The 12,365-nt window shown below is 44.3% G+C and overlaps 1 protein-coding gene across 1 annotated transcript in view; it reads left to right on the top strand.

The window, feature by feature from the left end:
- The first annotated feature begins 1,178 nt into the window (after positions 1-1,178).
- Positions 1,179-12,365, top strand: part of LOC103612251 (protein AHNAK2) — a 64,371-nt gene continuing 53,184 nt past the window's right edge. Inside the window, 1 exon segment of the mRNA XM_017728944.1 lies at positions 1,179-1,275. Coding sequence (XP_017584433.1) covers positions 1,194-1,275 — 82 coding nt within the window. The 5' untranslated portion in view covers positions 1,179-1,193.

Raw genomic sequence — 12,365 nt, 5'->3', positions numbered from 1 at the left:
AGGGAAAGGAGAGATGTTAACCTTTTCCTTGAGAAGCAAAACATGACTGGTGTGAGGGGGAACACAGCGCCTTTTCTTGGCCACTGAATTGGGCAAGCAGAGAAAAAACTGCCATTTGCATGTCTCTATCCTGATTTCCAAAGGGGAAAAATTCATAAAGGAGAATATGCTTCTCACCACCATCAATCCTGCAATTAAACTGAACTTTAGCAAAATATTTGCTGGGTTATGTAATAGAGGCGGATTACAACAGGCTGCCACATGGCTGGAAGCTGCAGTTTTAACCCCTGGACAAACTGCCTTGTGGTAGGTAAAGATAAGTGGCATCATGGAGCTGTAAAAATAGTCAAGCTCAGACAAACCTTTAAAATACAGTTTGATGGTCCATCTGATAGAACAATTCCAAATATCTAAGGCTGCTTTTCTTCCTGATTTTCTTGGCTATATATGGCCTTTCTGTCTTTCTCCTACCTCTCCCTCTGAGCAGTCTCAGAGCAGTTCCTCCCATTCCCCAGGTGCCTCTTTTTCAGACTTCCCACTCTTTATGGCTACTGAGGATGCCCTGGAGATGTTCCCTTGCACCAACGAGTTTGTGGTGTCATCCTTTCTACCCCTCCTGCAACTGCAGGTGTTGATGGTTTCCCCTCTGTTACCTTAACCCAGTGATCTGTGCCAGGATCAGGAGCAAAGATGTGGCAGTTTTGGCTGCAGGGCACTGCAGAAACCAAGGTACAAACCCTACAGTGATACTGGCCCCAAGCCACTGTGTCTTCCCTGATGTTCTCTATATCAGCTGGATGTACCTGCCACTGGCAGAGACCACCTTCCTTACTCAGCACACCTTCAGCCCAGGCTTTAAAGTCTCTCTACATCAGACCAACTATTATTTGGGCAGCACTTAAAAACTGGAGAAGCTGAGCATTCTAGCTAACTAGCTGAGCCAGAAAGGCACAAAGGATGTTTGAAACAGAAGAGAAAACAAACAAAGCCTTGGCGAGCACTCCAAGGCGAGGCAGACTGGCTGCAATTTGCTGCTCAACACGCAGAGAGGCTCCTCAGGAGGGCTCCCAGAGACATGGGAGACAGGAGCACCCTTTGGGAAGACCTTGCAGTGACGGGCTCACATGATGTGAGGCGGGGTTTGGAGCCAAAGCCGCCCTGCTGGCCCCACCCTGGGACCTGGGCCAGCATGAATGACCCAAAGCACCTCATCCGTCACTGCAGGGACAGCTGTCAGCTGGGACACTGGGACCAAAACCTGCCCATGGCTTCCAGGTAGGACCTCACTTCTTGCAGCACATCTTGTTGCTTTGCCTCCTCTGCCTTGCTGCTGATGTGCAGGAGAAGAGGCACCTGGTGGCCTCAAGAAGATGTAGTTTCTGGCTTCTTTGAGCACACACCACATCAAGACTTTCTACCTGTATTGTAAGTTTCTCCTCTCTCTTTTCCCCGGCTGCCGGGGTTTGAAAATCTTGTTGGATGTGTGCTAGATGTGACCTGATTTTATTCCCTTTTTGCCTCATATTGCTCTCATGACAAGCAGAGAAAAGTAGGATACCCCCTATCCTGACAGAGCAACCAACGTACTGCTGGGGCATGTGCATTTGCTTTCTTTACAAATGCCTACAAAATAGAGAGTGGCAAGGAGCTTCTTGAAATGGTTATGCATCATTGAATGTACTGGCACCCACCCAGACCCCCAGATGGGAGAAGAGGAGTTTTTTCTAAGCCCTTCCCACATTCTTGTGCAAATAGAGAGGATGAATGATCACCATCCCCAGTGCCAGACAGTTTTCTGGGCCAAATTCACACACAAGTGTAGGAAAGCCAAGGGGAACTAAAACTGGTGAAGCTCTCCCTTCCTTCCGCTTCTTGCAGTGACTGTGTTTCGTATGCTCAAATCCTTCTGGGATTGCTTAGACTGACTTTGCGTAATTATTTTCATCCTTGGATTAAACAGGCCAAATATGTAAGCTGGATCTCAGCTTGCTGAGATCTTACTTTACACCATATTTTGTCCCTCTGGCATATATATTACACAGCAGCAGATTGCATTTAAGTAGTTTTTTCAGAATAAAAGTCTGTCTTTGCTTGAGGGTGTCAATTTTCTCATAATTCTTGCTGTTTTGTCTTGTATGGATACTTCAAAGGATCATGGAAAGGTCCTAAACCAGGCATCTATCCATACTGGCTTTCAGCACACTCAGTCTGACTGACACCTCTCCAGATTTGGAGCATGCACAGATTTCTCAGCCTAGAGGTTAGGGGGAAGGTGTGACTTGATGAAAAAGCCTGTAACTACACCCTTATTTCTACCAGCTATGCTTGTCCTTCATTACTTGTGATCACTGATGAGCTGGGCAAACTCATGGATGTGCCTAAACCAGAGGGATAGCCCTGTTTTCAGAAGGAGCACACAATGGCGCTTTTTGAAATAAAAACCAGAAGGATGCAAAGGGCTATGGGACCCCCAGGCAGGAGCAGTGGCTTTGAAATCAGCTTTTAGCTGCCTTGTGAGGTGCCAGCAGGTACAGGAGAAAGAGTGGCCATTCAGTGTGTCATGCTATGAGAAGTCCTGAGTCCATCCTGTGCAGAGGGACAAAGTATTTATGCATTATGAAACATTCAGTGTGTTCCATCTGTCACCAGGTCAGGGTCAGCAGGTACAGCCAAAATTAAAAGCAGCATTTTTGATGTGCACTGCCTCTCTTTCTGCTGGCAAAGCGCCACTTCGACAAAGCTTAAATCTTTCATGAGTGAAAATTATTTGCTCAGCAGTCAGAGATTTCCAGGCTTTCCAGGGAAATAACAATAGTTTTGAAATCACCAGCTGTGGGTTTCTGTGTATTGATCAGTCATTGAACATTTGGGGTCTAAAATAGGAATTGTGTTGTTTGGTCATCACTGGAGACACCTTGGGTAAAAATCTTACCACCCAATTACTTCATCTACTATTAAGAGATGCTCAAAATCTTCCTCTAGGCTCTTCCTCATGAACTTGTGTGCTAGAGGATTTGTGAAATGCTGTTGTGGTGGGCAGAAAATGCACGAGGGGCAAATCCTAGCTACACTCCTGAGAGGATTGTTTCCCACTAGACCCATCATTCCAACACTCCCTTCCTCCTTGTTCCACACATTAAATTACAGCTTCTTCTGTATTGCTGGCATCTGTCTCCAAGAGCCCTGGAGGCTTCCACCATGCTTCTTGTTCAGTCCAGGTGAAGATGGGCTCTCCTTGGCTGAGCCTTGGATGGGTCGAACATGTACCTAATCTTAATCCCTACAGCCTGCCGTAATTCCTGCCTGCTGTTCTCCTCTCTCCACCTCTACCATCTGCAGGACTGATCCCAAGCAGAGGCTGATGTTCTGCCATCCTCTCCCGCCCCAAGGGATGGGTGTTCCTGGTAAGGACATGTTCTGTCCAGAAACAGTGAAGTTTTAAGGAGTGAACAAGCAGGGCCACTGAACTGAGAAAATACTGCCATAGCTGGGAAAGAAGGGCTGCTTCAGGCCCCTGTCTGTCTCATGTTGGCTCTATCTGAAGTGCATACCCAGTGTTCTCTGCATCTTGGCCCTGGCACTGTTCTGCTCTGCCCAGTTCCTGGTCACTTTGTTCTCCATAAACTGTTTCTCAGTGTTAATGGGTGGCCTTGCTGGAAGGCTGTAGCTAACATCTGTCAGGGCAACTTTCCTTTTTGCAGCTCCCTGGATGACAACTGTGGGCCTTGAGCTGCAGATTCCCAAACCTGTTCTGGTTCATAGGCACCCCAAGGGTGTTCTGCAGTGCTGCTCTGTTGTAACTTGTTCCCTTCTTAAAAGCCAAAATCTCCTTGAGATTAAAAAAGTATAAACTAAGAAAATGAAAGATTAATGCTGTACCTGAAACTAATCTCTTTCTCAAGATGTCTTCTAAGGTCTCACTCCTTCTCCTCTGTGCAGTTAGTGAGGACCAATTCATCCATCTTCTCACTCCTTTGTCTCACAACCCTTGGTCCTGCACTCTCCAAGTTTACTGGAGAGTCAGGTGGGTGCTACAAACTACAGATAAACCTTTGAAGCTGTTGCTTGCATCTGCACTTTCCCTCCCGCCTCCAAATCAGTGCAGGGAGTTTGATTTGCAGCTTGGTTGAGATTTAGGCATTTCTGAGGCTGTAAATAAAACTCTGTGTGCGATATCCAGGTCATCTGGATTTGCTGATTTTGTGCTGGGCTCACGCTGCTGTTGAAAAGTGAATTGGCTGCCCTGCCTCATCTCTTCCTGAGTATCATGACTCACACTAGAAAACTCCTCTTGGGTTTCTAATAGCTTTATTATGGGATATGCACATGCAACATCTTTGTGATGGTCTCAGAGTTTGTGAGATGTGGCCAGATTTTCACAGAGACCACACACAATATGTTAATAAAACTGACTAATTGGGCATTTGGGATGTTTCACTCCTTCATTCCTTCACCAGTTTTAAAGTTTCAGTTTGATGCTTGGGGACTTCCTGTCACCTCCAAGGGCTTTTGGTTTTCTGTGCTGCATGATCAGTTTGGAGATGGTTGATGGGTCCTTCATTTCTCATCAAAGGATCTGTAAGAAAGGAATAAAGTTCAAAATCCAGGAGAGGAAATTAATTTTTTTCCCAAGAGAAAAAAAAAAAGCCATTTCTCTTTGAGTGAGAATTTTATATCTGAGTATAAACTGTGTTTAATTTGGTTTTCCCTGTTGAAATTTCCCTGTTCAGCAGACTGATGAGAGAAACTTTTCAGCAAGAAGTGAGAGAATAATCAAAAAAAGCCAATCTGCAGCTTTTCTGCTGTGTTTCCTTGGTAAAATGGACTATAAAAATATTCTAATGCAGAGAAAGAATAGTCCTAGGCCACAGCATTATGGATGTGTTTCCAGAATTAGTCTTGGAGCTGAAAATGATGGAAGCAAGGAGAGCAGAAAGCTGTCTCTGAGGGGGTCATGGTGGAAAAGCTGAGCACCCTTCTGCAATGTGCCCAGCCCTTCCAGCTCCTCCTGCAGCTCTGCGGGAAACAAGGTGGTGGTGTTCATGTTTCTCACTGAACTCCCCAATGAGAAGAGCTCAGAAAAGAGAGTGAACGAGAAACCCTCTGAACCCAGCATAACTGCAGATGAGAGGGAATACAAACCAGATCAAATCTGCTTTAATTGCTGTTAGACTGAGTTTGTGTGCTAAGCAAAATCTGCTCTGTCCCCTTATCTGCCTCCTCACAGCAGAAGAACAGAGTTCCACCTCCTCTGCCATCTGTGGGGCTGAAAGGCACCTGGGGAAGCAGACACGGTCAAGGCTCACCCATGGTGCATGCGCTGTGCCCAGGCATTTTTGAGGACCGAGAGGAAGACAAATGTTGCTGTAAATGAAATAAATTATTAGACACTGTGGTTGTACTTAATTCTACAGAACTACAGGCCTACACCCAGTGAGGCCCGTTTTCCACACAGCATGAATCACTTGCTCGGTCTTGTGCTCACTAGTTTCACGTTTTAGTTTTCCATTCCTCTGGCTTTCCTCAAGCGGGTGGATAATGGATCGTTTATAATCCATCAACAATATCAGAGCGCACGGCCACGGCTGCGCTCCGTGTAAGCCCTTCAGACAGTTCACAGAGCACCAATGCCTGTCGTGCAGAGCCACATCCTATTTTCACAAAGAAAGCAGGAGGGAATGCCAGCCTGGCAGCTTCTCCCCTCTGCCACCCGAAATAGCACTCAGGAGCTGAGTCATGCAGGGAGCCCGGAGTAATGGGTGATTCCTTTAACACAGGGACAATACTCAGCTGTGCTAACAATTACAGATGGAAACGGGCTCCAGGCAGTAGTTTATCACAAGACACTCTGAGCCTTTTCATTGCCCTAAGTAAAAGAAAAAGGCAGCCCGAGGACTAACCCCGGGCTGTTTAGCCATGTCGCTGCAGGACCTGTGCTGTCACATCAGCATCCTTCTCATTCATGGATGCTGCTTAAAGGATAAGTTGCTTCTCTTCTTGCATCCAAAAATCTTCATTAAGGACTAACAAATCAGACTTGAGCAGGTGATGCTTGCAGTTCTGCTTTTCTATTTCTCTATCACACCTTTTCCTCTGTCATGTATATGTTGAATATTTGGAAAAGGAATAGTTTCCTGAAACCAGGATTTTGAGTTTGGAGATATGTAGGGCCAGCGCTGCTTAACGGAACCACTCTCTACATAGGAAGCCATCAGCACAAGGTGATGAGTCATGTGTCTGTTCAGTGTGAAATTGGAAGCCTTCACAGAGCTGCTTGTGAGGTGTCACATGTGTTTGTTTCCTGAGTCACTCTTATTACTCAGAATCATGGGCTGGGATGTGGCAAGAGCCCAGTCCAGGCAGGATCCTGCAGCTGCCAGAGGGGCTTGGAGGGAGTTCAGGACCATGTGAGGAGGAAGGATCACCCAAGTGATACCAAGAGGAGCACTACAGCCTCCATTCAAGTTCCTTGAGCAAGAACTGAACAGCGGCTAAAAAATACATTTTAGAAATTCCCTAGAAATTTAGAAGCTAACTTCTGTCTTAACCATTCATCCACAGGAATACTCATTTCAAATAAAGAAACTTCTAAGGACACTTTTCCCCATATTTTAAAAAGAAAGGTGTTTAAACAATGCTAACATAATTAAGCTGACCAAGCATGAGGTAGAAAAGAGCAGAGCTAAATCCCTTCTTCCATTTATTTTGCTGTTGTATTTTGTCACTGGTCAATCCAGGTACTTCTTGGGATTCTTTTAATCAATAACATAACTTCTTATTTGAAACAAGACAAATAAAAAGCTAAACTATCAGTAATTCCTGATTTAGCTTTCCAAATCCTTTCATGAACACTGTATAAAAATCTTTAAGATTCAGTTCTTCTCCTACTCCCCAAATACATTCAATACCTTTTTAAAGGAAAAATAAAACTAAAATACTTTTATTTATAAGCAAAGAAAGACTGAAAATACAAGCATTTGTGTGATAACAGATTGTGGAAGAACAGGACTCAGTGCTGGCAGTGTTCAGTTTGCTGTGATCTCAGAATAAATGCTCTTCTCTGCTCCTGACCCATTTTGGGCTCTTTCTTCTCAGCCTACATTTATAGGGTTTGCATCAGCAACTGAGAGCAGTTCTGCTGTCAAAACTCCACAATATATATAATGTCTCCCTTTAAAAAAATATGAGCTATTCTCTCTCACTTCATTGATTCCTATCTATTGGCAACTGCAGCCAGAACCAACATAGCACCATGTGCTATGCAAGACTGAACAGTGACCTTGTTTACCATTAGCATCACTGAAAATTAGGAGGAATTAATTATTACACGCTGGGTTTCTTCATCTGACCAAGTGGTTGGCAGCTGAACTCAAAGGCACCAGTGCAGTGGTGTGGAAAGGTCTCTTTCTGTGTGTCACAGGTAGCAGGGCTCCTTCCTCCACTTCACACACAAATGCTACCCCACAGCTGAGGGCTTCAACAGAACCCAACTGAATCCTGTTCACATCTTTCAAGCTGATTTTCTCTACCAGGAGCATCAATCAGTGTTTAAATGCAATTTCTGGATGTGTATCGAGGAGTCCACAAGTTTCAGCAATATTTTACCCTTCTCTGGCACAGTGAAAAAGACAACATGAAGTATTTCTCACCCCTGACTGAGGCTGATTCCTGTTGTTTCCTCTGCTGTTCAGCGGGAGAAAGTCAGGAATGAAGCATTAAAGGGCTCAACATTGCCTCCATTAAAAGTCACAGGCAATACTACAGCTGATCTCAGTGACAGTAAATGGGATGAAAAGGCCTGAAACCAAAACATACATATGCCAAGACCCTTAAAGCCCAAAGATTTAATTCCAGCTATAGGAATTGCACAAGATAAAGCCAATGGCATCACAAATGCATTGTGGAGGCATTTTCTTACTCCCTCTTGGCTGCTGTTTCCCACAGTTTTCCTTTCTGGGTGCCTTGGGGTGACTCTATCCCCTATCACTGCTCTATGCCCAGAAATTAATTGAACTGGCACCAGCGAGCCAGTTCAGCTGAGTAAGCTGGAATGCAGAAGTCAGATAACTGTGCTGATTATCTGATTTTACTTACCCTGTACTTCTGGCTTTCCCCTTTCCAAGGGAAGGCTTTTTTGTGATGGGATGTAGGGCTTTGAGGTGAATTTCATGTTGTTGGAAAAGCAGTCTCAGCTCTGTGAGGAAGCAGGAGACTTCAAAACCCCAGATGGAATTAACCTAATGTATTTCCATCTCTCACTGATGTTGTTTACACAGCGCAAGCCAGTCCAGAGTGGTGAATGGTATATTTAAAACGAGGTCCTCTAACATTCGCATCCGCCCCGTCACTCAGCTCAACAGATACTTGATACCAATCAAGTGACTCACTTCGTTAAGAAATAAACCCTGCTGTGCTGCTGACATCGTACGGCAAACACTGAGCCCCATTGTCATCTGCTGAGTCCTTTCTCTGTCCCAGCCCACGCCCTGAAGATGCACACCGAGTCTCAGGCACAGCAGCAGCACTGACCCAGTTTTTCCATGGTGGTGTGTGCCAGCCACGGACACACAGCAACCCCTGTGTGTGTGAAACACCCTCCCTGAATCCCCAGACTCCCTCTGTGCCCCTGCAACGGAGGGGCAAAACAGGGTGAGCATTCATCATCTGGAGGAAAACAGTTTATTTTATTAGCAAGACAGGAGCTGGTGCTTTCTTGATCCCAGTTTGAGGGAGTTTCTCCTGTTTTTCCCATTCACCTGGGCTTCTTGCTTGCTGTCAAAGGCAGTATCTGCCAGCTCCTGCCCACCAAGCAGGACCCAGAAACAGCTGCACGTAATCCAGTAACAGGTGGTATTCCAGGTTGGTGTGAGGTCTTAGGTTAAAACACTGTCAAAAAAGAAGTAACTGTAAGAAATGTCCCCCCCGTGCCCAGAGGCACTGCCAGCAAACAGCCCTTTCCTCAGTGGGGCTGCGTGGGCACAGCCAGGTCCCCAGGTCCCTCCCATCGCCGAGAGCAGGTTTCATCGGGACCCCGAAGCCAGAAGAAAGGGATTATTTCAGTGCAGTTACCAGTTACTCCTTCGACAAATGTACTAATCACTGGTGGCTCGCTAAATGCCATGGAAACCCCAGGGCACATCGTGAGATCATCTGCCAGGACTCTTTTATTTTAAGATCTTTGTTTAAGAACTTTTCTTAAGGCTTTGGAGAGAAAAACAACAAGGGAGGGTTCACTGAGAAGCATTTCCACAGCTGGAATGTCGTAAGCCACACGAGCACCCACAAAAAACAAGAGTTTATGCCACTCCGTACCGGGACGGGTAAAAAGCAAAAGGAAAAAAACCCCAACCTTTAGTGAAGCATCTGAAATCTGTTTTGCTACAGCAGATGAAAACTTCTGCTTTTTTCAATGGCATCTGAGCTACTGCATTTGATAATTATACTTGGCTTTTATTGATGTCTGCTTTTTATATGAGATCTTTTAAAATTATTTTATATGATACCACATCGGTGGCAACATCCTTCAGCTTTCAATTTGATAGGAAAAAAGTGTCTCGATCAAATATAACAAACGTCACACAGATGCTTAAACGTACTTCAGAAATATTTAACTCAGTAAATGATTGAAAATGGAGAGTTTGTGAATGTTGTATTAATACTTTGACAGTCCCTAGGGCGTTTTTCCCCCTGGATTTCGAAACAAGAAAACTTACTGACTTCGTGATATCCAGAAGTACCAGAATTGTGGAAAGAAAAGTGCTTAAGGCAACCTAATGACATTGCAGAAAGAGAAACAGTTTGTTACAAACAAGTTTTTTTCAGGTGCTTGAGTATTACCACCTAGTACAAACAGGTTATTCACGGGTAATTAACACCTATCTTTCCAGCTGGAAGAGATGTTTTTGTTTTCTTCCTGCCGGCTATTTGTCACTAATATTCACTTTTCAGGGAGGAGCCCAGGTCTGCTTTTCATACAACGTCACAGATTTTAAAATGGTAAAATAATAAAGGTCCACGGTAAGCCAGCTCTGAATTCCAGTTGGGCGGGGAACTGAAAACAGCAGAGAGCAGGGAACGAGATGGCTATAGGGAACATGGAGTAAATATTAATTTTTAATTAAAGCCCTCCAGAGCACAGTCTGGAGATGGATGTCCAGCAACAGCAGTGGAGGAAGGTGCTGATGGTGAGGTGACCCCTCAGGACAGGGCGTGTGAAGAGTTCTGCAGGCCGTGGCTTTGTTTCCCTCTTCTCTGAATGATTTAATATGCAACAGGCAGGGCAGGAAGGCAGCAGCTCCATGAGTGCCGTGGGTTTTGTATGAGCCTTGCTAATTATAGCAGTTTTCCCCCAGGTCCGTGGCCATGGCTGCGTTGCCCCTTGCTCTGGCTGGCTCCTGTTTTTCTGGTTCGTTCTGTCCAAGCTATTTTGGCTGCAGAAGGTCAATGCAAGCACTCTCAGGGCCAGTGGAAATGCATTTGGGGGACAAAGGGAGATGGAGTATACGCCCGAGGACAAAATAGAAGAAACTGTGCAGAGTGAATTAGTTTCCTTTTCCTTGTCCTCCTGTTAGTGGAAGGATTGCTCTTTGAAATGTCTCATTTTGTTTCATTTCTAAATAATGCTTTCTCTGTTGCTGGTGGGGTTTTTGTTTATGCTGGTTGCAGATCTGCATTTTTAGCTTCCTTTTTTTTTCCTTCACCAACAATATTAACCACTAAAATGAAAAAAAAAATTTTAGCCATCCTGAAAGAGAATATTTGAATTTCTGAAAAGAGACAACTCCTCCCCAGGTTTGTTTGGGTTATTTTGCCTTGAGTTTGGATTTTACTACTCCAGACCTGGATACCTGGAGTTGACATTTATTTATCTTCACAAAGGAGAAACCTCCTTCTATACAAAATATTATCAGTTGCATCTTGGTGTCAGTGCAGCAAGCAGGTAGTGCTAGTAGAACTTGCCAAGGGCAGGTAGACACTGGAGCCTCTTTTGAGTAAATTCTCAGATGAAAAGACCAATCTATTTGGAGGACAGACTTCAGTTAGGTTACAAGATACATGAATGACACCCATTCACTTTTTTGGGGGGGAACTCATCTGAATTGACTAACTTCAGAATGAGGTCTTTGAGTCCAACTGGGAGGCTTCTTAAAAGAGGCAGTGATGGAACCTCATTTCCATACCTGGCTCTCTCTCTGTTTGTGAGGTTGCATGTCTACCTGCAAATGGAAGAGTTTTATGCAAAAAAATGTTGAAGCAAATCAATCAAATTAATGGCTAATGTATTGCAAAAGAGAAGAACTTCAGAGGAAGTTTGTGTGGGTGGCTTAAATACCTTTTTAGTTCAAATGAACTGACTGTGAAATAGATAAATAGATGCATTCCTGTGTCGTAACAAAATGCAGTCAGGGGAGACAAAGCATGGGAGATGTCTGTAAATTGGTGATTAATGTTACATTTTTCTTCCTCTGGGCTTGAACTGAGAGTTGGTGGCCAGATGCCTCCACCCATTCATTCCTCTCATTGCCAGTCTGATGTTCGGTTCCATCCACTCTTCTACATCTTGAGTTCATACTGTTGTTTTCTCTCCCTTCCTTTTTATTTCTCTAATGGTTCCTTCTCTTGGCAGCACATTTCTCTTTAAGCTGGAGGTCCTCAGTTTTTTAACTCCTTTCTGAATTGTGCAGACAAGTTTGCTTTCTTATCTGGTCTTCTCTGCAACCCAGTCTTATCTACTTGTGGAGATTTGTGGCTTCATATTTTTCCCCCAAACACCTGAAGATTTGTAACTGCTAAAAAGGAAAAAGAATAGAAATGATCACCCTTGCATCCTCCACACAGGAATTCGTGTTCCAGAGCATGCATTACTATAATCTCATGGAACATGTTGTCTCTCTCACTTTGGGCCAAAGAAAACACAAGAACATTCCCGTTGTTTTTCATCTCATTTCTCAATTACTACTAAAGCAGCACACCCTTATGCGTAAGTCTACCATGAGTCCATGCACAGGTCAGGATGTGAATAGCACTAGTAAAAGAAAGCTTGTGTCATTCAACTGTTTGTTTGCAGCCTTACCTGTGAACAGAGTAGAGAAAACAACGTTGTAACACAGGGAAGCTGGGAAATGGGGTTAGATGTGGGGTAGAGAAATGTGAGATACAATGGTGCTCCCTGGCAAGGCAATAGAGCAGAGAAGAATATTTTTTAATATTGCTGCAGCATAACTCAAATAGCTTTATCTTTTAATGTTTAGATGTCTGTCAGGAAGAGTAAACACAAAGGCTGTTTGGAGTATTCTCACTGAATATTGGAATCACTTGGTGAATTCGGAAATTATCAGTCTGATAGCATTTTTTCAATAGTTCAG

Source organism: Corvus brachyrhynchos, unplaced genomic scaffold (genome assembly GCF_000691975.1).
Source record: "Corvus brachyrhynchos isolate BGI_N302 unplaced genomic scaffold, ASM69197v1 scaffold1, whole genome shotgun sequence".
In the NCBI taxonomy this organism is placed as follows: domain Eukaryota; kingdom Metazoa; phylum Chordata; class Aves; order Passeriformes; family Corvidae; genus Corvus; species Corvus brachyrhynchos.
This window is presented reverse-complemented; position numbering and strand designations above follow the sequence as displayed.